Below are 26,289 nucleotides of genomic sequence, written 5' to 3'. Positions count from 1 at the left end.
GTGGAGCAAAATATAGGGAATCTTGTCGCAACTTGTTTCCAAAAACAGAGGTGTTAACTGTTGTAAACACATACATTCTAAAAGCCATATTGCTTGCGAAAAGACTGCACCCAAACACTTATTCAGATTTCCACCAGTACAATACTAGAAATAAAGAAAGATTTTACACTGGCAGTCACAGAACAACACTTTACGAAAGGGGGCCTCAGTATGCAGGTATAAAATTAGCTAATGCACTGCCTAGTGCAGTCATGGCTCTTCCTACAATTAAACTGAAACATCAACTTAAGAAATTTTTAGTAAAACAACCTTTCTACTCATTAGAAGAGTACCATACTTATATGAAGAACAACAAATGCTTTGTGAAATTATGTGAATAGAAATCAGTAAACATCTTATTGTAATATTGTTGTAAATTAATGATGTATTCAGAAGAATGTGTCTTGTGTATTGTACAAATAACTTTAATCATTACTGTTTCTTTGTACATGTGCAGTGTGCCATTCGATGTTGAATAAAGCTATTATTATTATATAACTATTTCCTAACATAAAGCTTTTTGCTTGCAGTAGGCCTAATAGGTATTTGATATTGGTACTTACAAGGGAACCTCCCCATCGCACCCCCCTCAGATTTAGTTATAAGTTGGCACAGTGGATAAGCCTTGAAAAACTGAACACAGATCAATCGAGAAAACAGGAAGAAGTTGTGTGGAACTATGAAAAAATAAGCAAAATATACAAACTGAGTAGTCCATGCGCAAGATAGGCAATAGCAAGGAGAGTGTCAGTTTAGGAACGCCGTGGTCCCGTGGTTAGCGTGAGCAGCTGTGGAAGGAGAGGTCCTTGGTTTAAATCTTCCCTCGAGTGAAAAGTTTACTTTCTTTATTTTTGCAAAGTTATGATCTGTCCGTTCGTTCATTGACGTCTCTGTTCATTGTGATAAGTTTAGTGTTTGTGTTTTGTGACCGCACCGCAAAACCGTGCGATTAGTAGATGAAAGGACGTGCCTCTCCAATGGGAACCGAAAACATTTGATCGCAAATGACACGTCTGATATATTCTATACGACACAGGTGACAGCATGTGCGTCACATGACAGGAATATGTTGTCGACCCACCTAACTTGTACACTTGGCGAATGGGTAGAAAGATTCTTCTGCCTTCCCCGATTTAGGTTTTCTTGTGGATGTGATAATCACTCCCAAAAAAGTGATGATAACATGAGAGTTTGTCACATAAACTGAAAATAAAAAATTAAATTTTCTACTCGAGGGAAGACTTGAACCAAGGACCTCTCGTTCCGCATCTGCTCACGCTAACCACAGGACCACGGCGCTCCTGACCTCAGATTAACCTTGATGTTGTATATCTTGCACATGGACTACTCAGTTTGTGTATTTTGCTTATTTTTTCATAGTTCCACACAACTTCTTCAAGGCCTATCCACTGTGCCAACTTATAACCATATCTGAGGGGGCTGCGATGGGGAGGTTCCCTTGTTAGTGAATTATATTCTGTTGTGTTATAAAAATGATCATTTGTGCCAAAACAGTCTCGTTTATTTGGTGTGTGCTACAAAATTGCTGCAATATTAGAAAGGCCTATTTTGTTTTATCAAACAGACAGTGACAAAATAGATGTAATCAGATCAAGAAACCAAACCAGTCTTGGGTATTATTTGTATCAACAGCTTTTCCAGTATTAGATAACAACATTTCGATTTTTCATGTAGCGAAACGTTTGTCGAACTTTGATGAGGGAATAGATTCTTTCGCAGAAAGGAAAGCACGCCATATAAATCTGTAGCAAGATTAGAGAGAAAAAAAAAAAGAGGGGCAGGATGTCAAACCGGTTGACTAGGAGCAGGAGAGGCACTATGGTACATTTCAATTTCTACTGTCCTGAATATAGTTTGATGGCATCCATTACAAAATATACATGTTTCAATACCACAGAGTGAAATACAGTGACGTGCGATAGAAGAATGCTGTCTGAAGAGGCGTGGCACTGCCCTTTGGCACACGTAAGACCAAACAATGTGTCTTACATTTCCTCAAACATATATGTTTTATGCTTCAGACTTTACAGGAAGATGTGCGTTACAAGATGAACAAATTTTTAAGTATCTACCCGGTTAGCAAATATCGTAGATCCGGGGCTGATGCGCAGAGCAGTCTGAGTTATAGTGGTTAATCTCCACATGACCCATGTTTACATTTTAGTGGTTTTGCTGTTTCCCCTTTGTTTACTCTCATGTCAAATGAAAACGAAATGGGTATCTGTGACCAGGCGCTATAAAGTGCATTAAAATACATTCACATAATTACAGAAGACTAAAATATGTTATTAGTTTCAGATTTTATTTTATTTTTGTCTGTTTGCTAAAGAAATTTGACTTTTATTAACCTTTTTGGCAGAGGCAGTCAATGTATTTGAAATGAAATGTGTAATTTCACAGTACTGGCTAGTTTTAACTGTTTGCTGCATTTAAAGTGCACGTTTTCATCTTCTAGCACGTATGGCACTGTGCCATAATAAAGAACCAAACATTATATAATACAGTACTGGTGCTGCAAGAAAATTTACATGCCGAAACCCACACTGAAAAGCTTAATATCAGGCCGAGGTCTGCTTCATTGGGAATCTGGACATACGAATGTGCAATTTAAGTATGCACTTTAAATGTGCACATTTTAGTATGGTTCACGAAATTACGATGCTCTTGGAGTATCCTCTGATGTCTTGTTTCTTTTATGACATAATGTATGATCTTTCAATGTTTTACACATACATACATATGGGCTTCCTATGTAGTGGCAGCTGCGCAAGCGCGGTGTCACCTGTTATCTGTGCTCTCTGGCAACTGCTGAAAAGAACATATTTCTAACACATCGTGGGAAAATATTGTGAATGGCGGTTTGAAAAGTGTTACTTTCAAAGTAAACATCCTTTTACATAAGCTGAACTATGTGCGAAAATGTACCATGAATTTCTTAAATTACAGAGCATTTGACTCTTATTTAAAAATAAACTCTTTGATGATGAGTCATTTAGAAGAATATCGAACCCTGAAGATTTGACATTTATGTCATTATAAAAAATTTTACTGGCACATTTGTGTGATGTATCTTAAAGTGTAACACGCGCAAAAAAGATCAACATTATATGTGAAAGTTTAGCTTCTCTTGTAGCTTATTAACCTTAAAGACAAATATTATATGTGAACGCTTTGCTTTTCTTGTAGCAACACTATGTATATTAATTTAAACTATTACCTTGCCCTGTTTGTTTGTTCGTGCTACTTAACAGTGATGTTGCTGTTGCCTGACTACATCACGTGTCCTATGCTCTGAATATCCGCTGTCATCGTCTGGCGAGATCACGTGACACGAGCTATGACTGGCTTACAAACGCACATCGCAATCTAGACTTCAATGATTCGGACAGTAACATGCAGTGTTGATGGAATTCCAGTGTATACTTTTGTAATACGAAAATATGCAGCATACATGTTGCTGCACATCATAGATGTTTCCAAAACGTGTCTTTCTCCCTGAGTTTCGTTCTCTAAAGTGCCGGGAAATTCAACTCCCGTGGATAAACCCATAACCATTCAAAGGATTGCTAAGTTTTGCAGGGAAAATATACTGTCACTTAACATGGAAAAAGTGTTTTCACTCGGGAGAAAGTGTATTTTTAACTGGAAAATCTGGGATATTTTTTTTTTTTTCCTTGTCCACGTATACACCCTGTAGGTGTTCACAAAAACCCAATGTACATAGTGCACATTGCCATGAGTGGCAGCACGACAAAATTTGCTGCTCGCTCACCAGTCCCTTCATGCCTCTGCACATTTGTCCTATTTATCAACCAAGCTGGTGTCTCTGACCCCCCCCCCCCGCCCCCCCCCCCCCCCCCCCCCCACACACACACACACACACTCCCAAATTTTCCAAAATAAATATGCAGGTGACCTCAGTTGCCAAAACGTCATCTGTAACTATGAGACAACTCCTATATTAATCAATTACATACTATACAAATATTGACGTCAACAGCAATAGTTCAGTCTGTGAATGTAAGACAACTCATTATTATTCAAATGATTAATTTGGGAAAAAGTCATCTTATAATTGATTAAATGTGGTAGATACACTATTTGTTCCATGTAGCCATAGTGAAGAGAACCTCGAGGATGCGGAGCATGTCGTAAAACAAAAATATGCAGTACATATTTATGAAAGAACTTATATTCCAAAATTCCTTCCACAGACCTTAAGTGAAGTGGTCTTGAAGGATGTAGGATAAGTTAAATATTTTTTATTTTTAAACTAATACTAAGCTTATGGCAAACATGTAAATATATGTGTACAAGTGAGTGTTGTAGCCCTGTATCATGAAAGGAAATAGTGTGCAGTGCTTCCTTACTTGATTATGCAGATTTCACTACTGCATGGAACTATTGTCGAAGTCAGGCACTATACAAAACTTGTGTTATTGTCCTTTATTAGGAACCAAACTGTTTTTGGTTACTTGTAAGTTATTGAAATGAGTCATTATATAGACTTTCTTATTGCTAGTCTTGATTTTGTGAACTTAAGCTGTTAATTTGAAAGATAGAAAGAATGGAGCAGAGGAAATGCATGTTTTTCGGTGCTATTCTTTTTTTTTTTTTTTTTTAATCTTGCATTCAGTAATAGTACTTTTACTGAATTTTTGAAACATACATACCTTAATAGGTTTTTAAAAGTAACATTGTCGAGATGACGTCCTTGCCAGACACAAATTTGGATCCTCCCCTGAAAGTTAATGTGTAGCTCTCTCCAACATTTCATTTGGTAGAGCTTCAATTTCCTGATGAATGAAAATCCTGAGGTCATCAATTGTTCACGTACATTCTTGATTTCAAGTAGCTTCACAAAAAGACGTCACAGATCAATAGATCTGGTAATCATGGGGGCCAAGGAACATCACCATATAATCAGATGACGTGTCCTGGGAACATCTGTTGAACCACTTCCATGGGTGGTCTCCCCATGTGATCTGTGGCACCATCCTGTTGGAATCACATTCCTCTCATTTTATTCAATGCCTTTCAAGTTCTGGACGAAGGAAGTTGTTTAACATTTTGATGTAACGTGCTGATTTCACAGTAACTTTGTTTCCTCCCTCTTCAAAAAGTGAGATTCAACAATCCCTATCTTGGAGATACCTCACGACTTCTGTACTTTTGAGCTGTGGAGAGGTTTTTAGTGTAGTTCATGTCGGTTCTGCAATGCCCAGTACTGACAGTTCTACACCTTAATATAACCATCCAGATGAAAATGGGCTTCATCACTCATGAATTCTGGGACATCTGCATCTTCCATAAGAATAGTGTCCACAACTTATCTTAGAAGAAAGAAGAAAGATTAAGGAAAGGCAAACCTACGTTTCTAGCATTTGTAGACTTACAGAAAGCTTTTGACAATATTGTCTGGAATACTCTCTTTCAAATTCTGAAGGTGGCAGGGGTAAAATACAGGGAACAAAAGGCTATTTACAATTTGTACAGAAACCAGATGGCAGTCATAAGAGTCGAGGGACATGAAAGGGAAGCAGTGGTTAGGAATGGAGTGAGACAGGGTTGTAGGCTCTCCCTGATGTTATTCAATCTGTATATTGAGCAAGCAGTAAAGGAAACAAAAGAAAAGTTTGGAGTAGGTATTAAAGTCCATGGAGAAGAAATAAAAACTTTGAGGTTCACCGATGACATTGTAATTGTGCCAGAGACAGCAAAGGACGTGGAAGAGCAGTTGAACGGAATGGACAGTGTCTTGAAAGGAGGATATAAGATGAACATCAACAAAAGCAAAACGAGGCTAATGGAATGTAGTTGAATTAAGTCGGGTGATGCTGAGGGAATTAGGTTAGGAAATGAGACACTTAAAGTAGTAAAGGAGTTTTGCTGTTTGGGGAGCAAGATAACTGATGATGGTCGAAATAGAGAGGATATAAAATGTAGACTGGCAATGGCAAGGAAAGCATTTCTGAAGAAGAGAAATTTGTTAACATCGAGCATAGATTTAAGTGTCAGGAAGTCGTTTCTGAAAGTATTTGTATGGAGTGTAGCCATGTATGGATGTGAAACATGGACGATAAATAGTTTGGACAAGAAGAAAATAGAAGCTTTCGAAATGTGGTGCTACAGAAGAATGCTGAAGATTAGGTGGATAGATCACATAACTAATGAGGAGATATTGAATAGAATTGGGGAGAAGAGGATTTTGTGGCACAACTTGACAAGAAGAGGGGACCGGTTGGTAGGACATGTTCTGAGGTATCAAGGGATCACAAATTTAGCATTGGAGGGCAGTGTGGAGGGTAAAAATCGTAGAGGGAGACCAAGAGATGAATACACTAAGCAGATTCAGAAGGATGTAGGTTGCAGTAAGTACTGGGAGATGAAGAAGCTTGCACAGGATAGAGTAGTATGGAGAGCTGCATCAAACCAGTCTCAGGACTGAAGACCACAACAACAAAAAACCAATATTGGCGCTATTTAAATAAATAAATAGTATTGTAAAAAGTGGCTGGTTGCTCTTATTTTTGATGTAAGAGTCAACCCATATTTACTAAATTGAATTTTTTTTTAATATGAACATGAGCTAAGGTTATGCAGTGTATAAGTACTGTATGTATTGTAATCTAAATAGATGCTAGTAGAGCCAAAGTGTGTGAAAACCATTTGCTGTCTTATTTGTCCAACATCACTTGACGTATCACCCCTAATGGATAAATGTACTACAACTTTTATACACAAAATTGAATGACCTTTCCATTTCTGTAGAAGAACACCATCTCACTGTTAAAAATATTTTGATCCGGGGGGGGGGGGGGGGGGGGGGGGGTGTACACATTGAGAATGGCATTTGATTAGTCAAACTAATACGAGGTGTGTTTTTTAAGTAAGTGCCGTTTTTAAATTTAAAAAAGACGTGCTAAGATATCTCAATAATTTTATCTCTACATGAAAGCCTGTGCCTTAAGCTACTTTTCTACATAATTTCCATCAATATTGAGGCACTTGTCATAATGTTGTACCAGTTTTTGAATACCCTTCTCATAGAAGTCTGCCGCCTGACTTGTTAAACACTGCATCACCACTGTTTTGACTTGGTCATCGTCTTGAAGATGCTGACTGCCCAGGTGTTTCTTCAAGTGCAGGAACAGATGGTAGTCACTGGGCGCAAGATCGGGGCTGTACGGAGGATTATCTAGAGTTTCCCATCGAAAAGATATGATGAGATCTTTGGTCTGATTCACCACATGCGGAAGGGCATTGTCTTGCAGCAAAACGATGCCCTTGCTCAACTTCCATGGACTGTTGCTTTGATTCCGGTGTGACATAGGCCACCCATGTTTCATCACCCGTAACAATTTGGCTTAAGAAATCATCACTGTTATTGTGGTGCCGCTCAAGGAAAGTCAATGCACTGTCTAAACGTTTGGTTTTGTGCACATCCATCAACATTTTCAGTATGCAACTTCCGCACAATTTTTGGTAATTCAAGTCCTCGGTCACAATGCCATACAAAACACTACGAGAAACATTAGGAAAGTCATTCCGCAAGGAGGAAATCGTAAAGCGTCTGTTTTCTCTCACCTTATTGTGCACTTCCTGCACCAAACTTTCATTAATGACCGAAGGACGCCCACTCCGTTGTTCATCATGCACATTTGTGTGGTCATTTTTAAATGCTTTCACCCACTTTCTTACCATTCCATCACCCAAAGTTTTCTCGGTAAACTGCACAGATATCACTATGAATATCGATCGCTTTTAGGCCTTTAGCACTAAGAAATCTTATAACAGTCCGTAATTCACTGTCAGCGGGACTCACGATTATCGGAGGGCATCTTAAACACTCAGTACACTACGTAAACAAGAAAGAATCAGACTGCAATGGCATCAGTGCATAGATTAACGTACAGCTTTCATGTAAAAATAAAATTATTGAGATATCTTAGCTTGTCTTTTTTTTTTTTAATGGTACTTACTTAAAAAACACACCTTGTACTATGCAATTACAAACAACTAAAAATGACCTGCAGGTACCAAATAAGATACGAAATAAAATACTGAGTGTAAATTTACCTGGAGTTCAGCAGGGAAAGAAGTTAGAATGGAGTCAGAGAGTTGTTTTATTTTGCATGTTCTCATTCCCTATTGTCTTTTGGAATAATCGTCTGGGAAAGTGCTCCTAAAGCATAAAGTGTTTACCAATTTTTATTCCGTAAGGAACTATTGTGCAAAGCTACCATAGACTATATTAGTCACATTCCCATTAGTTTTCATTACTCTTACATATCTAGATTTTGGCTATAAATATATACACCAGTAAGATCGTATGGTGACATGTACTGCCATGAGTTTGTTTGATTGTAACTCAAATGCACTGAAGATGGCTATTAATAGCAAAAGCTAGATATGCAAGAGTAATAAAAACTAATGGGATTTCGAGTGATTGCTGTGTACCTCTCCTTTCATAAAGTTTTCATTCAGCAAAAGTGAACAGTAAGAATGGTACTTGGGTTTCTAACACACACAGCCTCTAACATCAATTCATCCATCTGTCCTTATACCTTTTTGAGTATGACCAGATTTGGTACTCGTTCTCAACCTAAAGTACTTAAATTTATACAGAGCGAAGAAGGCATAGCTGAATTAATTGTACTTAGCTTTTTGATGTTGTTAAAGTTCTGACGTGTCTCGAAGGCTGCTTCTTCTTCTTGTGCAAGCTTGTAAAAATAGGTTCTGGTAGTAGTTTTAAATTGACGTTTGCTTTTAAATAAATAGTCTTGGCCCGAGTTCGAGTCTCAGTCCAGCACATAGTTTTAATCTGCCAGGAAGTTTCAGTCTTGGCCATGATGTCATTTTCCACCAGATGGTTTAATTGCATGTTCTGATACACTTTCACAACTGGTTACAACGTTCACATATGTGAGTGATGACAACAATTTATAGAGTGACCCTTTGACATACATCCACTTTTGGGCATCCCCGACAATCAAGTGCCGTCTGCATTGATATGCCAAAGACCTCGTAAAATCTTCACGTTCAGGTTGGAGTTGTTGTTCTCGTTTTTCTATGTACGCTTTTTACACATGCTAATACTGTTACAAAAGCTACAAAAATGTGGAACCTATAGTTTGAAAATAACACCTACGGTAGCTATTGGTAATTATTTATGGGAATATGATTTTATTTCGTGTTGACGATAGTATACTTAATATGATTTGGGAATGTTTTCCAGTTTGATTGTCAAACAGGTGTTTTGCTGTTTTGTGTTCTTCTGTGAATAGGCTACATCTGTTTTATGTTGCCTATTAGGATTTAAAAATAATAAAGTAATTTTGGTGTGAACTGTTTTGTGAGCCAACTATGTTTTTGAATTCAAAATAATGACACAATTTTCTGATTTTAAATTTGGCTATTTTCTGTTTGGGATAGAACTGACAAAAACTAGGAAGCATTTCAGTGTCTCTGTCTCCTAAGTTATCAGATGAGACGTAATGTTCCAAATGATAAATTTAGTTAATAATTTGACATTATTGCACAATTTGTAATTTTCATCTTTTAGTTTGTTATTGACATTAACATGGCTATTTCTGTGATGTCAGTTGACAGAGGATTGTTTACAAGTAATAAGCATTTTTCTGTTTCAAAATTTGTGTTTTCTTGGTAATTGTGTAGTTACAAATTTGATTGTAAGCCAACATTGAAGATAATTTTTGATAAACTGTAAAATCTGTATTATATTTGTTATCTATAGGACTTACAGGGTGTCTACAGATGTTATCTATTGAAAAATATTGTGTGAACAGTTTGACCAGATTGTAAAGATAAACTAGAAAGTTTTGCTGAATCTACCGATGCAATATCCATAATGTTAGAAGCCCCATAAAGTTTACTCTTCAGTGGTATTCAGTGCCCCTACTAAAAATCAGCTGCAGTTGACGTGTGATGTGCACAATTTCAATATGAGACAAAAAATAATTTAACATGAAGACTTTGCCTTTTTGTGTAGGGTTCGGAGCAGATTTATCTACTGTGGTACCAAGTCCTCTAACAAGCCATTAGCCACTCCTCCTGCAAATTACCTGCTTAGAGAGAAACAGCAACTATTTTATGTAACAAACAGAAGAGCCTCCCTATTTTCCTTCAAAAATCATGTCCAGAAGCAGCTGTCTCAAACCTTATCTCCCAGGACTCCTTGCACATTCTCATGAGGAGCCACAAAGGGATATTCCATTCATTGCTCAGTAGCACCCAGAACTGGCTACATTATTCCATTCCTTGAAACAAGGATAGGTATTTCACACGTGAGTTTTCCAAAGAGGTGTTCCAACACCCATGCAAGATACTTAACATTCTTTGCCACCCATGTGTCCATTTTACTCACAAATTACTGTCGCAGAGGTCATGGGGCATTCATGTGCAAATCCAACAACTGCCCACCATCTCCTGTCCTAACCTGTTGCTGTCATTTACTGTTCAGAGATGGGCCACTTATGAAAACTCATGTCTTGTCTGCCAACTTCGCTGCAGCCACTACAGTGCATTCTATGTAAGTATGTCTATGAACCAATCATCCAGCCAGATGAATAGCCAGTTCAACTTCTTCTTCACAATCTGTTGCACCACTCACTCTTATAACCTCAAACATTCTGGGTTTAACAGCTGGGGATTGTACCTGCATATTAATTCCCTTGTGCACCTTGCCATCCACCTGCTTTTGCCCTGTCTCCTGTTTCCAGACCCTACATCAAAACTGTTTACCATTTTCCACTACCTCGTCCATGTCTCCACCCACCACCCATGCTAGCTGAGGTGATGCTTGTCCCAGTTGAAGCTGCGAATTAAATAATAAGTCTAATGAAACTAAAGTGATAACCTTATTATATAATAATACGAAGCAATAGCTAAAAAAAAAAAACTAGTCTGTCTGAAAGTGCCCATTGTAGCACATCCATGAAGCCAGTCTACTGCTGGGTAACATTCAGTACCGTGGTTCTCCAACCCATGCATTATCCACTGCGTGAAGAGGCTTCCAAGTGCAGTGCTTATTTCAGATGACCCCAAACACACTTAATCAGGTTCACATCTGCAGATACAGAGTCCATTCAGTTCATTGGATTCCTGCCTACTGGAGGAAGGTGGTGCAAAATGCTCACACATTAAAGCTTCAAAACATAAAAATGTTGCTTAAGTGTTCACAATAGGACTGGAAAATAAGATGAATGATCCTGTCCCAGTATTGCACAGCCTTTAAAGTGAACTTGATAGTGAAGTGAGATATCTTAACATCAGTTCATGATTCCAGGCCTAAGTATGACTGACCACCCTGTTGAATCATGACGGGATGCTTGAGACATGCGCTGGCATCTGGGACCTTGAAATTGGAAGACAATCATCACGTATCAGGAAAATCCTGCCCTAGACTATAAAACAAACCCAACAATATTGATTCAGTTTCAATTCCAGGTGTTCCCTTGCCCATCTTCTTCAACCACAGCACTGTCTAGATTGGTACAGCACTCCCAGATACTTCTAAAAAGGCAACCCAGTGTTGTGTTGCATTCTCCTCAGGATAACTATGAACTGTAAATTTAGATAGGAGACATTAGCTAGTGTAATTGGCCACAAGTGACTATTGCAAAGACAGATGTTCAATGTTTTGTCTCTCATGATAGAGGTTGAATGTTTGAATGATGTTGATGTGGTTTACACCTGTTTGGCTGGTAACCCTTCCTGCTGTAAAGTGACAATGCAAGCACAGTCTAAGCTTGAAATTTCCCTGTGAGGCATGTTGACAGACTGGACAGTGCACACAAGCTGCATTGTTATATTCACTGTTGGAGACACAGCATGCTCTAGTGAACAGCTCTGAGAATGTAGGTTTACCTTTACCTCCATCACACAGGTTCAGGTGGCTGTATATATCGATTTGCTGTGGTGAATAGTATTGAGAAAGAGTTTCTAACTAAAAAAAAGAAAAAAAAACATTAACTATGCTATTCATGAGAAACTGTTTTGCATAGTTTATTTTAGGTAGCAGTGCAATTATGTGTCAATATTTTTCTAGAGTAAATTGATGGCCCGGAAGTCCTATACATGTTAACTTAAAAATTCAGTTTTGGATCCTGTGTTACATCCATAATTTTCATTAGTATTAATATTGTGTTGTAGAATAAACTGTGACAGGTGATTTAAAATTAAGAATGTTATATTTCAAAATTCCTAAAATTAACAATCTTGTGCCCACACTACATAAATCATTAATGCCCTTGATCATTACCAATATTTCTGTTTTTCTCAAGAAATATGGAAAAGAATTAATGTAATACTGTGATGCAATGACACAGTTGTTTCATATTAGATTAGATTAATATTTGTCCCATAGCTCATGAATACGTATCTGTCAGACTTTTGATGCAATTTGGTAAGCGACCAAAGATTTTTGTGGCAGCATAATTCACCCCTTTCTGTGCCAAAGTAAAGATTTAACCCAAAGTAGTGAATATCAGCTTTTCTCCTAGTGTTGAAGCTATGCACATTACTGTTGCTTTTGACTTGGGATGGGTTAAATAACAAATTTCATAGCTGAAAAGTAATTGGATAGATAAAAAAAATCTACTCGCCAAGTGGCAGCAGAGCACACACGTAAAAGGAGGTTATAATCAGGCAGCTTTCAGTCAGTGGCTCCTTCTTTAGGCTGAATGCTTGAAGGTGTAGGAAAAGGGGTGAAAGAAAATGATTAGAGAGGTCTAGGGAATGGGGTAGATTTTGGAAATGTCACCCAGAGCCGCGGGTCAGGGTAGATGTACCAGATGGATGAGAATTCTTCTGCCACCACTAAGTGAGTAGATTTTTTTGTCTATCCAATTACATTTTATTGTCAAAAGTGGATTGTTTTCATTGCTAAATTTCATAAGTAAATATACATATTACGAAGCTATTGTGAATATCCCTTGTTCTTTAAATAAATGTCTGCAAGGTGATCTTGGCTGGGCTGCAGCTGTTATTCTGATTACATGCTTTTGTGCAATGATTACTTTTGTCCTTAATGATGAATTACCCCCATATATGATGCCATATGAAAGTAGTGAATGAAAATAGGCACAATAAGCTAATTTACTTATATGTTTATTGCCAAAATTTGCAATAACCTAATAGCATAAGTAGCTGAACTCAAACATTTCAACAGATCATCAATGTGTTTCTTCCAATTCAATCTTTCATCAATGCACTCATCCAAAAATTTGGAATATTCTACCTTAGCTACAGACTTCTGTTCAAGCTCTATATTTATTAATAATGTTGTGCCATATACTGTACTGAACTGCATATACTGTGTTTTATCAAAATTTAATGAGAGCCCATTTACAGAGAACCACTTAATAATTTTCTGAAAGACATTGTTTACAATGTTCTTTGCTAATTCTTGTTTATTGGTTGCAATTACTATACTTTTATCATCAGAAAAAAGAACTAGCTTCTCATCTTCGTGGTTATAGAGTGGCAAGTCATTAATAAACACTCATGTTCAGAAAAAACAGAACACCTTGAACTGCTAGAGATAGGATGTTCATATTCACAGGACATGTACATTAGTATGTTTTTCAGAAATGATAAGCATTTGAACCATCTCGGACAGAAGATTCAAAGTCAACATCGAAATCGCTGTGCAGCACCACCTATTGTTAAAATGTGCTGGCGGCTCTTCTTGTCATTATAAACCGAAGGGAATGGATCAGTGTGACCTGAGCAGACGTGCAGGAGGCCTCGCAGATGCATAAGCAAACTGTACCATCAAATCAGTGAGTTTGAAAGAGGGGGCATTGTTGGCGTGAAAGAATGTGGTGCATCCATTTGGGAAATTGCTGCTTGTGTGGGACAGAGCGCTACAGCAGTGCAACAGGTGTGTGCAGAATGGTTCATGTAAGGCCACAGAACACGACGAGATAGGTCAGATCACGTCAGCCAGATCACACCCCAAGAAGATCAATGTCTCATCCAATATCATTGCAGGACAGATATGTGGCCTCCTCGACTCTAGTGGAACACATCATACACTTTCAGGGGTGATAGTCCATCGCCATTTATTATGGAGGGGGTTCAGTGTGCTTCGTTCCCTTCTCTGTCTTCCTTTGACGAATATGCAAAAACATGCTAGACGGCATTGGTGTATAGAACGTCATCACTGGTGACAAGAAAGGCATCAGATAGTGTTTTCAGAAGAATTCAGATTCTGTTTGTTTGACAATGATGGCCACATTTCGATTCACCGCAGGCGGAGGGAGTGGCATCACAGTGACTGCACTGGCACAAGACTTAGTCCCAGCTCAAGGCCTTATGATGTGGGGTGCTGTTGGGTACAACCACAAATCACAGTTGGTGCATGCCCAGGGCACTATGATCAGTGTGACCTATGTGAATGACATCCTGCAACCTGTAGCCATACCATTCGTGCACAAAGCCTCAGATGCCATTTTTCAGCCAGACATTTACACAACCACATGTTGCTGCATGAACACGTCATCTTGGTGTCACATGATGGTAGCCTTTTTCCCTGGCCTGACAGATCACCAGACTTATCATCAGTCGAAAATGTCTGGGATATGGTGAAATGACAGGTGCAGTGTTTGTGGCCAAATGCCAACCACCACAGATGAACTTTGGAATCAGGTGGCTGCAGCATGGATGGCTATACCACAGGATCCCATTCGCATCTTATATGCGTCGATGCCATTATGCATGGAACATGTTATCAGGGCCCATGGCAGACCATGCGCCTACTAGGCAACAGGACACACGATGAACCAAGGTGACTGAAATCCTAATCATTCCTGCAGACCATACTAATGTACATGTCCACTGAATATGAACATTCTGCCTCTAGTCATTCAAGGTGTTCTGTTTTTTTCTGAATGTGAGTCTATATTAAGAACAATAAGGGACCCAAGATAGAATCTTGTGGCACCCCATTTTTGATATGTCTCCAGTTTGAGGACTTGATCCTATTTTCTCGACAGCATATAGAAAATCATTATTAAAAATATTTTTAACATCTGACTTTTTGTTAATAAACTTTTCATTCAGTTTGATGGTAATACTGTCTTTCTGTGCTCTTGGTTGCTCTGTTTCCGTTTCAACAATATTCCAAATTGTTTTAATTTTATTATCGGAGTTGCTAATCTCAGACATAATACTCATACTTATGGACTTCTAATAACTTTCCTTAATACAGTACAGTAATTTTTATAATACTTGACTGTTATTCTTTCATGCTATTAGATATATTTCCCTTTCCCAGTTACAAGATATTTGTATCTCCATAGCAATCCATGGTAGAAGTGAAAAGAGTCACCTATGTGGGTACACAAGCATTCAAGGCCCTGTCACAGCATAGTAAATGTGTTGTGGGTAATGCATGGTGGATATTAAGACAGAATTAAATAATTTTCTTTTGGGCAACTGCTCCAGCTCCATTGAAGTGTATTTGTGTTATAATTAACAATATTATGAAAAGTATAGTTGCTACTCACCATATAATAGAGATGCTTATTTGTTGATAGGCACAACAAAAAGACTGTCAGAAAGTGAGCTTTCAGCCAGTAAAGCCTTTGTCGAAAATAGTCAACACACACACACACACACACACACACACACACACACACACACACCAATGCAAATCTCACACACATGACCAGTTACAATTAATGTATTAAGTTATAATCTGATTAATATTAGGACCATAATACTTAAATATTTCACAATTTTAAGCAATTTTAGATATAAAGGTAAAATCACAATTTTTTTGTTACACTATTTACTAAGACTCCTTGATCATTTAAGCAATATGCTGCTCCTGACAAACTGTCTCCTGCATTTCCTATTCCCTCTGTCATTGTACATCTTGTGACTCTGTTGTACTTCCACATCTTCTCTCAAGTTTCTTCCTTAGTTCTCTGTTCTCTCTTGTGCCTCTCTTCTCATAATCAAGTGGGAGCCACACATGAAGACTTAAGCTAAATTTGTTTCCTATAGAATTGTGTTGCTGCAAGCACACATCCTTTACAGCTCTTTGCTGAGTATGCTTACAAATAAATTTAATTTTTTCCCCCCCCAGATGAACCGAAGCCAGATCCAATACCCGCTCTGACTGAGGGAGTGGCAGTTTGTGGCAGCGCACTTCGCCAGCTTCGAAGATCCCGCCGCATTTACTGGGTGTTTTCTGTGCTGTTCTTCGTCGTAGTTGTGTGTGCAACAGTATTTGATGCGCCAGAAGCTTATGACAAGATACTCGATGTGGTTATTGCTGTGGCTTCTATTTTGTTTTGTTTTACACTTTTTATGTGTTCTTTGTGGAACCCAATAGAAGTTAATGCAATACGAGCTGGAAAGTTAGCAATGGAAGTGACATTAGCTGCTGCAGAACTGCGTCTGGCAGGTAAAGATTTATAGATGGGGTGCAAGCATTTATACAAATGCTCAAATTTACTCGCATTTATAGCTTGCCAGTACAAATTATCTTGCCAATTTCTCTGCAAGTGCTGGCAGACTTAAGAACTCTGCCGTACTCAGAAAGCTCATTTATTTTGGGACCACATTTTGATGTGGGGAAGCAGCAGTGATCTAAATGTGAATTTAAACTATTTTGGGAGATAAATATCTTAGCTTTTCTCTCGATTCTTGGGTGTACCAAAGCTCAATTTAAAACTACATGCTTCTGAAACGTACAGAGCTGTAGTTTTTTCTGTAACACTGTAGTAGATAGGCCCCTGTTTATACATTTTATATGAAATTCTATTGAATTCTAAAAACTTTTTTTTTATTTTAAAAGGTGAACTAGGTCTGCAAATGTTTATTTAAGAAGACCAAAAAATATTGGAACAGTATTTAGCTCATAAAAATTGTGGTTATAATCACTGCGTTTACACAGAACAGTATCTTCTTGTAAATTCTGGACAATCTGGTTTTCATACTGAGAAAAAAGACACTCTCACTCTATGGCTGAACAAATGATGAATTACCTGCAAACAGACCCTTATCTTTATCATTCTTTCTGCCATGAGGTGAATAACTATTCCCCTTTTGTTACCTTTCGCTTTTCACTTACATGTAAAATAGTTTTTCTACCTGTGACAGAAAAAATTTAATGCTTGCTTTCAGTTTCTTGAACAAATATTTTTTGCAGTTCGAGAATTTTAGAATCAAGGAGCCAATTTTAAAACATGTACAGTTGAATTGCCTTGTGATGAATGAGTGCTCTAGCACATAAGATGAAACCACCGAAACTATTGTGTAGACAGAAGTGCTGTTGTGTGGATGTGTGATACAAAACTTGTTTGTAACAAAATATTACTCATTCAATGCTGGGACCAGATGAATAGATAAATTTCTTGATTTATTAATGATTCAGTTGAGCATCTCTTTTCTGTCAGGTGCTAAGTACATAACTTTACACTTGCACATATAGGTTTTCTTTTTGTCATTATCATTAATTTTTTTATGGACGAAAATGGATCAACAGCTAAGTAAACATTTTAGTTTTTTCTCTTCTACATTGACACATTTCTTATTATTATTCTATGCTTTTTAAGGATGTGGATTGCCCTTTCAGTCTCCTATACAAAGAGAACCATGTTCTACCTTCCTGTTGTGAAGTTGATTGTGGAGTCTGTCCATATGAACAAGAGAGAGAATTGTCAGGAGTCGAAATGAGGGATGATGAACATTTTTCAAGGTGTATAATGGATGTTGAAACAGAATAACTAAATGTGCATATATGTTAATGGAAGTTTTTGACAGAAGGGCAAGCTTTCATGAACTTACGTGAGGTAACGGTCTTAAGTATTTGAAAGGAGAAAAATTCAGACTCAATATATATATTAATATCTGGTACAAGTCAGATACGTAATCCATTTCAGCATTGAGGTTTAGAAAGAGAGTAAGTATCATAGTAACAGGAAAAGTGTGTGTGTCATTGTTGCAAATTGTTGATTGCATCTGAGGGAAATAAAAAAATTCTGTGGTCTTCGTTTGTGATGCTCATCACTCTTACCCAGTAAGATAGTTGTCTATATGGAAATGCAGACTTTCACAGTGAATCTCGATGATGACGTTTTCTCAGGTTATCAGCCGAGTCAAGGTGTTGTCCTGCTGCAGAATGATGCCTTGACTCAGCTAAGATAATTGTCAGCTGTTAGTGACATTGCATATTGAGAAGACTTTTTGGGTCAGTTATTAAGTGTTTATTTGATGTCACTATGAAAACAGTGTTTTATCTTATAGGTCTTTGAACTGTTCTTCCAAAGTAGAAAATTCCATCTAAATTAGTTAACTGTTCCCATAACAAGTGAAGTTATTTAGCATTAAAAGACTAGACTTATATCTAGATAGCAAAGGGTTCAAATCTCCATCCACTAACCTTGATTCAGGTTTTCCCAATTTACCTAAGTAAGTTAAGGTGAAAATCAAGGCATTGCCAACTCCTTTCCATATTCTCCTTGACTGAGCTAGTGATTCACCAGTAATTACCACAATGTTGGTGGCATATTACACCATATCTTCTTTATACAGTGTGCAGCTCAAGGGCCGTTCTTGACAATAATAAACACAATTGCGTGGTCTGGTATTTTGACATTGATACACATATTGCTGATCAGCTAGGATGACTGAAAGCTGACCATATTCTATCACATCCTTTAGGATAGTTAATGATAAACATTGATCTGTCAGTTTCACTGTGTCATGTAAGTATCTTTACATTTGTTTGTTTTCTATGTATTTGATGTAGTTACAAATGAATATTCATTCACTTTGAGTGCATTTGGCTATACAGAACAAGTGATAAGATTTGCGTTCTTGGGTTTCATCAACTCTTGTTTAAATTTACAGAGCTATTCTCACAATTTCTATGTAATGCGCTGATCTTGTGTCCCTGTTCTTCTACATTGACACATTTCTTATTATTATTCTATGCTTTTTAAGGATGTGGATTGCCCTTTCAGTCTCCTATACAAAGAGAACCATGTTCTACCTTCCTGTTGTGAAGTTGATTGTGGAGTCTGTCCATATGAACAAGAGAGAGAATTGTCAGGAGTCGAAATGAGGGATGATGAACATTTTTCAAGGTGTATAATGGATGTTGAAACAGAATAACTAAATGTGCATATATGTTAATGGAAGTTTTTGACAGAAGGGCAAGCTTTCATGAACTTACGTGAGGTAACGGTCTTAAGTATTTGAAAGGAGAAAAATTCAGACTCAATATATATATTAATATCTGGTACAAGTCAGATACGTAATCCATTTCAGCATTGAGGTTTAGAAAGAGAGTAAGTATCATAGTAACAGGAAAAGTGTGTGTGTCATTGTTGCAAATTGTTGATTGCATCTGAGGGAAATAAAAAAATTCTGTGGTCTTCGTTTGTGATGCTCATCACTCTTACCCAGTAAGATAGTTGTCTATATGGAAATGCAGACTTTCACAGTGAATCTCGATGATGACGTTTTCTCAGGTTATCAGCCGAGTCAAGGTGTTGTCCTGCTGCAGAATGATGCCTTGACTCAGCTAAGATAATTGTCAGCTGTTAGTGACATTGCATATTGAGAAGACTTTTTGGGTCAGTTATTAAGTGTTTATTTGATGTCACTATGAAAACAGTGTTTTATCTTATAGGTCTTTGAACTGTTCTTCCAAAGTAGAAAATTCCATCTAAATTAGTTAACTGTTCCCATAACAAGTGAAGTTATTTAGCATTAAAAGACTAGACTTATATCTAGATAGCAAAGGGTTCAAATCTCCATCCACTAACCTTGATTCAGGTTTTCCCAATTTACCTAAGTAAGTTAAGGTGAAAATCAAGGCATTGCCAACTCCTTTCCATATTCTCCTTGACTGAGCTAGTGATTCACCAGTAATTACCACAATGTTGGTGGCATATTACACCATATCTTCTTTATACAGTGTGCAGCTCAAGGGCCGTTCTTGACAATAATAAACACAATTGCGTGGTCTGGTATTTTGACATTGATACACATATTGCTGATCAGCTAGGATGACTGAAAGCTGACCATATTCTATCACATCCTTTAGGATAGTTAATGATAAACATTGATCTGTCAGTTTCACTGTGTCATGTAAGTATCTTTACATTTGTTTGTTTTCTATGTATTTGATGTAGTTACAAATGAATATTCATTCACTTTGAGTGCATTTGGCTATACAGAACAAGTGATAAGATTTGCGTTCTTGGGTTTCATCAACTCTTGTTTAAATTTACAGAGCTATTCTCACAATTTCTATGTAATGCGCTGATCTTGTGTCCCTGTTCTTAGTAGTTATAATTCACTGTACTTTTTAATGACGACATCATGAGCTGTTGAAAATTGCATCTTTCTAAATCTCATTAATAACCTCTATTTTATAAAGGAATACTACTGGTGGTTCATTAATTAGAATCATTGTTGTAGATACAGAACAGACATTTTGAGTCTTTCATTGTTTCTCTTAAGCTTTAAAATTAGTTCAGATTTTGTGCTGCAATTGGTGATTTATTCAGATTCAAACTTTTGGAAATTCCATTGAATTATGTAATTACATATGTATTTTTGAAAACAGTTGTACCACTTCACTCTTGCTAACTGGCCAGTTTTCAACTTCAGCTTTTCTTTTGTTTGTTGTTTCAAGTATTTGCTGTGCTATGCTATTTTCATCCACAGTTTGATTGTCTTCAGTACCATTGCATCATTGGTTATTCTGAATCAATGATAGTAACATTAAGTTTTCTGTGTCCCATTGCATTGCTGTGAGACATTCGTAATTTAAACATGTCTTTCGTGCACTTTTGAAAAATGTTATTTTGTAATCATTCCTTTTGTTTCTGTTGCCCCCTATTCTTCCAGAGCTGTGTTTCATGGAATTTGTGTTGTGTGACCTGCATGCCTCTTTGGTCAGTTGGTCTGCCAATTCATTTCTGTAGATAAATGCATGTGTGAGCTTCATTCCATGTAAAGTCTATAAACTAATTATTCTTTTGCAACATTCAAGTCTTACTTCATGCTTGTTCAAATAGACTGTTGTGTTGGTTTGGATTCCTCCAAGAATATAATGTTGCTTCACTCTGTCTTATTACTGCTGTTTTTTAAGCTGTCTAATGTGTTAAGCTTGCCAAGAACCTTTACAATAATAAAGTGTTTTGTCTCATTGAGTATTCATGGCTCTGTTTACATTTTGTTATTGAGACTGACATTTTGTAGGTGAGAATTGCAATTCCTGCTCCTATTCCTTCTACAGTAGTATACTGTCAGTGAGTACTTTGCATGTTAATACTTTTGTTAAGAAGAATTATAGGAGCCATATGAAGTCAGTTTTTATGGTGAATGGCATCCCAACTTTTCTTTCTTTTTAATTTTTCCAACTGTATTCAATTGGAATTTTTTTAAATTTGATTATTGTTGGTGCTATACCTGACTAAATACATAGTGTTTAATTTTATACTATTTTGTAGGCTTTGATAATCTTGATATTACTTAATCATTGTACTCGTTTCTACTTATTGCAGTTGGACTGTCTGATTAAAGTGTTAATCCATAATGGAGATGTGTATGATAAGATCGTTGATAACACTCCTGTAGATTATTTGTAAACTCTTGGCGCCAAGTTCCCTGTTAAATCTGACCTGTTTTGATAACATGTATTTATTCTGTACAATGGTCTGTGACATGCTGTATGTGATTGTTGAATCTAAAGTTATCATTAACAATTATTCCAAGTAATTTTAGTAAGTCAACTTGCATCATTTCAGTATTGTTCAAGAAGGTATAGACTTATGTTCTGTTCTTTTTCTTGTTAGTAAGAGGACTTTTGCTCATCGGAATGAATTTTTTCATTTTTGGCTCATTTTGCATTACTGTGAGGCACTGTTTCCTTTTGGAATATTACCAAATCATCAGCAAAAGCAATAGTTAGCCTTGTGTAATTTGAGGAAGCAGACATAAAATATGTTCTAGAATCCTGTCCCACAACAAGAACCTTAGGTTGTTTTCCTGTCAGTCTTGATATTGTTGGCAGACAAAAATGCCACTCATAAATATAAATTTTAACTGAGTTGTATAAGTTGGTAGAATACAGAAATTATTTTAATGATCTGAGAATACTAAGCCATTAAGTGCCATCAAAGGCTCCCTGTAATCTAGACACCTAGGCTTACCATTAACATCTATTAATCATGAACCAAACATTGAATATACCACTTCTAAAGTGTCTACAGACTTTCCTCTGGAGTAAAGTGATAGCAGTCTTTGTACCAGACTTCATAGATAAATTTGCTGAAGAGAAGACAATCGTAAACTTTCCCCTGTCAGTTTTTTAAATTACTTCAACTCATTTTTGTCATTTCTTTCTCATCATGTTTTTGTCTGTTTTCTTATACTTTATACTTCATGTCTTTGTTTTCTGTTTTTAATCATCATTTTCATGTCATGAAGTTTTTGCTCTTTTAGAAGTCTTCTATTAGTTTCTGCATATACAAGAACCTCATTCTATCTGAACTAGGTGGGACCAGATGAAATTTGGATTAACAAATATCAAGATTTCTGGAAAAATTCTACTGAATGCAAAACTGATATGTACGACAATATACAAACCCATTATTTTGCCACTAACAAGAAGAGCTTCATTGACACTTGAACTCTATATTTACTGTAGTCTACTCTAGTTTATTTACAGCTATAGTGTGTAAAATTCTTGTGTTCTAAGCTTGTGTGGTGTTTGAGAGCAACATGATCCTTTAAGCCATTCACTAACATCAGATCGGCTGGAGTTGTTGTCCACTCTAGGTTACCTACTAGTTTTAACATTTATGCCACTGCATCCCCATGAGGAATTATTTCTTTCCCTGAAAAGGTGCTTTTGTTGTCCACCTCATCAACACTGCCCTTCTCTGTAGTACAAAAGGCAGCAATACAACTTTTGTCATCAGTCATCATGCTGTAACCAGCTTCGCTGCCATTTTGCAACTATTTCTTGCATCCAAACAACCAGGAATGTGTGATAACATTTAAAGAAATTCAGGAATGTTGCAGACTTCGCAAATTTCAGCTGTTGAATCACGAATACCAGGCCATACTGTTTTCCGTGACTTCAGAATCAGTAGTTCAATAACTTAATCCCAAGAAGATGCAACCATAAAATTCATATATTTGATATTTACCAATTTCAATACACAAAACACACCAACTTTTTCCCTTCTTGAATTAATTTACACAGTAGCAGTCTTCTGTATACCCATTTGATGCACTCCAGTACGCCTTGATCCTTGGGTTGTAGAAGGACCATTATGTTAAGAGGGAAGAACTTCACACTGATGTCACCATCGACAACCTGCTCCACTCTCTGGTGCGACAGTGCATTGCCAATAACCAGTATTTTCTCACACTTGGCACAAAATCATCATTATACCAGTTTTTTAAAATGCCACTGTTCATCCCTGCATATCTTTATGATTTTTAGACAGTTGACAAACAGGACCGATGACCATGTTTCAATGCATGAAGATGTTTTGATTTTCCTATCAACAGCAATGGAATTTGTGTATTCTGGTCGCATTTCTACAAACCATAACTTTAACTCTATTGTTACATCTCTGCTCTAATGTGGAAGCCAACATCTTACTAGGTAGCATCCGATAAAAAAGTCCAGATTCATCCGCATTTTAAATCTGGTGTGTAGTTAAGTTTTTGGAGGAAATAACACCCTAAAATTCTTTGATGAAGTTTTCTACAGCCGTTGTATTCCATAAAAAAACTTTCACCGAAAGCAGGGGTATGCCATGATGAGCTTTCCAACTAATATTGTTTGGGTGTGTAGTTAGGATCGTCATTGGATAGGTTGCTGCTTAAGTTTAGTGCCTTTTCTGGCAGGATTTGACCCAATATCAGAACACCATGGTCTCTCTTTCCCACTGAACCAAACAAGTAATGCTTCATCCAGTGTTTCATTTCTGGCTTTCTTTATTTTACTACAATTCGGCAAACTGCCTTGAGTCATCTTTTGAAGCAGAATAGTGAGTTTCTTTTCAGTTCTTCTTCCATTCTGACACAGTTGATATCCCTATACCACATTCTGCTACTACATTTTTCAGCAGTTTCCCCTTGTCTGCTCTGTGTACTGCTTACAACTTTTTGTCCTTAAACACAACCAGTTTCGTTTGCTTCAAAGCCATTTCACTCACACAGACACTCAAACATGGGAACAGAAGAACAATACTGGTACAGCTTTTTAACGTTGTAAGGAATAGATTCACACAGACTCTAGTAACGTATCTGGAAGCTTGCTGCATGCTGCACATTTTTGTGTTAAAACAAATGGAAAAGGAAGCAAAAAAAAATCCAGATAAACTGGAAATCCAGGTTAATGAGAGCCAGATAAATGAGTTTCTTGTGTAATGTCTTGTCTGTTGGTTACTTACGCCTTTCTCAATTTAATGTAAATTTTCATCGAATTAGCCTTTCCTGATCTACAGTTCACTACCAGTAGCCATCCTTTTCCAAAAGCTGGGAACTTACTTGTTATGGTGTTTTATACTTAAGTTGTTTTTTCATATTGCTGCATTTCCGTTTGTAGCTATATTTTCCAATCTTTTCTATTCCAAGAACATTTAGTATGAGTTTCATGTTCATAATCATGAATCAACTTGTCTAAATAAATAAACAGAATGGTGCAGTTGTTAGCACATTGGGCTTGCATTCTGGATGAGCAAGGTCAAATCCCTGCTTGGTTATCCAGATTAGGTATTCTGGTTTCCCTAAATCACTTAAGGCAATTGCCAGGATGGTTTCTTTAAAAAATTTCATAGCCAGTGCCCCTCTCTATCTTTGTCCTATCCTAGCTAGTGCTCCATCTGTAATGACCTTTTTGTCAGTGGGACTTTAAACTGTCGTCTTCCTTAATTACTTCCATCTGCACTAATTGTTTACCAAAAAAAGTTTTCAGGTGCAATATTTCTTTACTTCTTCATAACTGTCCTTCAAATGTCACTAAATGTGTATGTCTGGCTTTGCTGTGTGGGCAATCTACACAACTTGTGTTAACAGTTATGCCAACAGCAGTATAACTTTGTAGCGTGTGCTTGCAAAGAATGTGATATTTTAAACTACAAATAAAAACTTAAAAGTTCTGCCAAAAAGTGCAGGGTGGCTGGTGTTTGTATCCTTTTGTGACGATGGGTTTTTGAGATTATAGTTGTGGTTTAAGGGATATTCTTATACCTAACTTTTCATAGCCCACTGTTTTAGTTATTTAGTCAAGATAGTGTTAAATTTTTCTCTTTTTGAAGAATTAGAAATTAGACAATGCAAAAAAACTGTCTCCACAGCTCTTGATTTTGTCTCTTGCAGCAGGATACAAAATGCTAAGGAGAGGGATATGTCTTGTATTATGGCTAAAAATCATTAAAACCAAATGTTCACAGAATAAATTGATAAACTCTTGTTTTTCCCTCTTGGTATAAACACACTAAATGTAAAGTGGTATAAAAATTCCTTAGAGTGATTGTTTCCTTCCTCTTAGATTATAAATCAGGCCTGTTGATGACTCAGTTCACTAAATGTAGTTTCATAGCCAAAACAAATAAACTCTCATTAGCGTTGACAGTACGCTGGTGCCCTGTAATTGTCACTTATCACTTAGGCCTAATATGCTGCTCTTAAATGAATGAACAGCTTAGGCTTTGAGAGCATAAATTTGTGTGTAGCAGCCTTTTAGAAGGCTTTAACTTTTTTTTTTAATTTCTGACCTTCGCCAACTATGGACTACAAAGAACTTCTGCTTACAGAACCTCTTTATTTTATTTTTATTTATTTATTTTTCTTTACTCCTTGGAAATTATCCGTTTGGGCCTCTTGTTTGGTGGTTTGTCTTGAAATGATTTTACACCATTATCTTTGCTTCTGAACTGTCTTCTATTGTCCACTAACTGCGGCGTAATTCCAAGTTCCGCAGCATCCCTGTTTACCTCATCTAGCCATTTACATGTGGTTCTTAACCCCCTGATGTGGGTGAAGGCACTTTTGGTCAGTCTGCATTTCATCTATTCTTAGTTGTTGTCCATAAAACTTCAACTTCTGTTTCCTCATTGTGTCTGTGGTCTTTTCAGTGTATGTAGAGTTCCTTGTTTTTCCTCATTTTCCAATTCCCACCAGTAGTCTTCTGTGGTCCGAGTATTTTTCTCAGAA

The 26,289-nt window shown here is 37.0% G+C and overlaps 1 protein-coding gene across 1 annotated transcript in view; it reads left to right on the top strand.

The window, feature by feature from the left end:
- The window catches only part of LOC124805244 (putative neutral sphingomyelinase), a 115,079-nt gene that overhangs the window by 83,217 nt on the left and 5,573 nt on the right, over positions 1 to 26,289 (top strand). Inside the window, exon 7 of the mRNA XM_047265755.1 lies at positions 16,178 to 16,498. Within this exon, the coding sequence (XP_047121711.1) occupies positions 16,178 to 16,498 (321 nt within the window). The remainder of the gene's footprint in view (positions 1 to 16,177; positions 16,499 to 26,289) is intronic.

The sequence above is a fragment of the Schistocerca piceifrons genome, chromosome 7 (assembly GCF_021461385.2).
Source record: "Schistocerca piceifrons isolate TAMUIC-IGC-003096 chromosome 7, iqSchPice1.1, whole genome shotgun sequence".
In the NCBI taxonomy this organism is placed as follows: domain Eukaryota; kingdom Metazoa; phylum Arthropoda; class Insecta; order Orthoptera; family Acrididae; genus Schistocerca; species Schistocerca piceifrons.
This window is presented reverse-complemented; position numbering and strand designations above follow the sequence as displayed.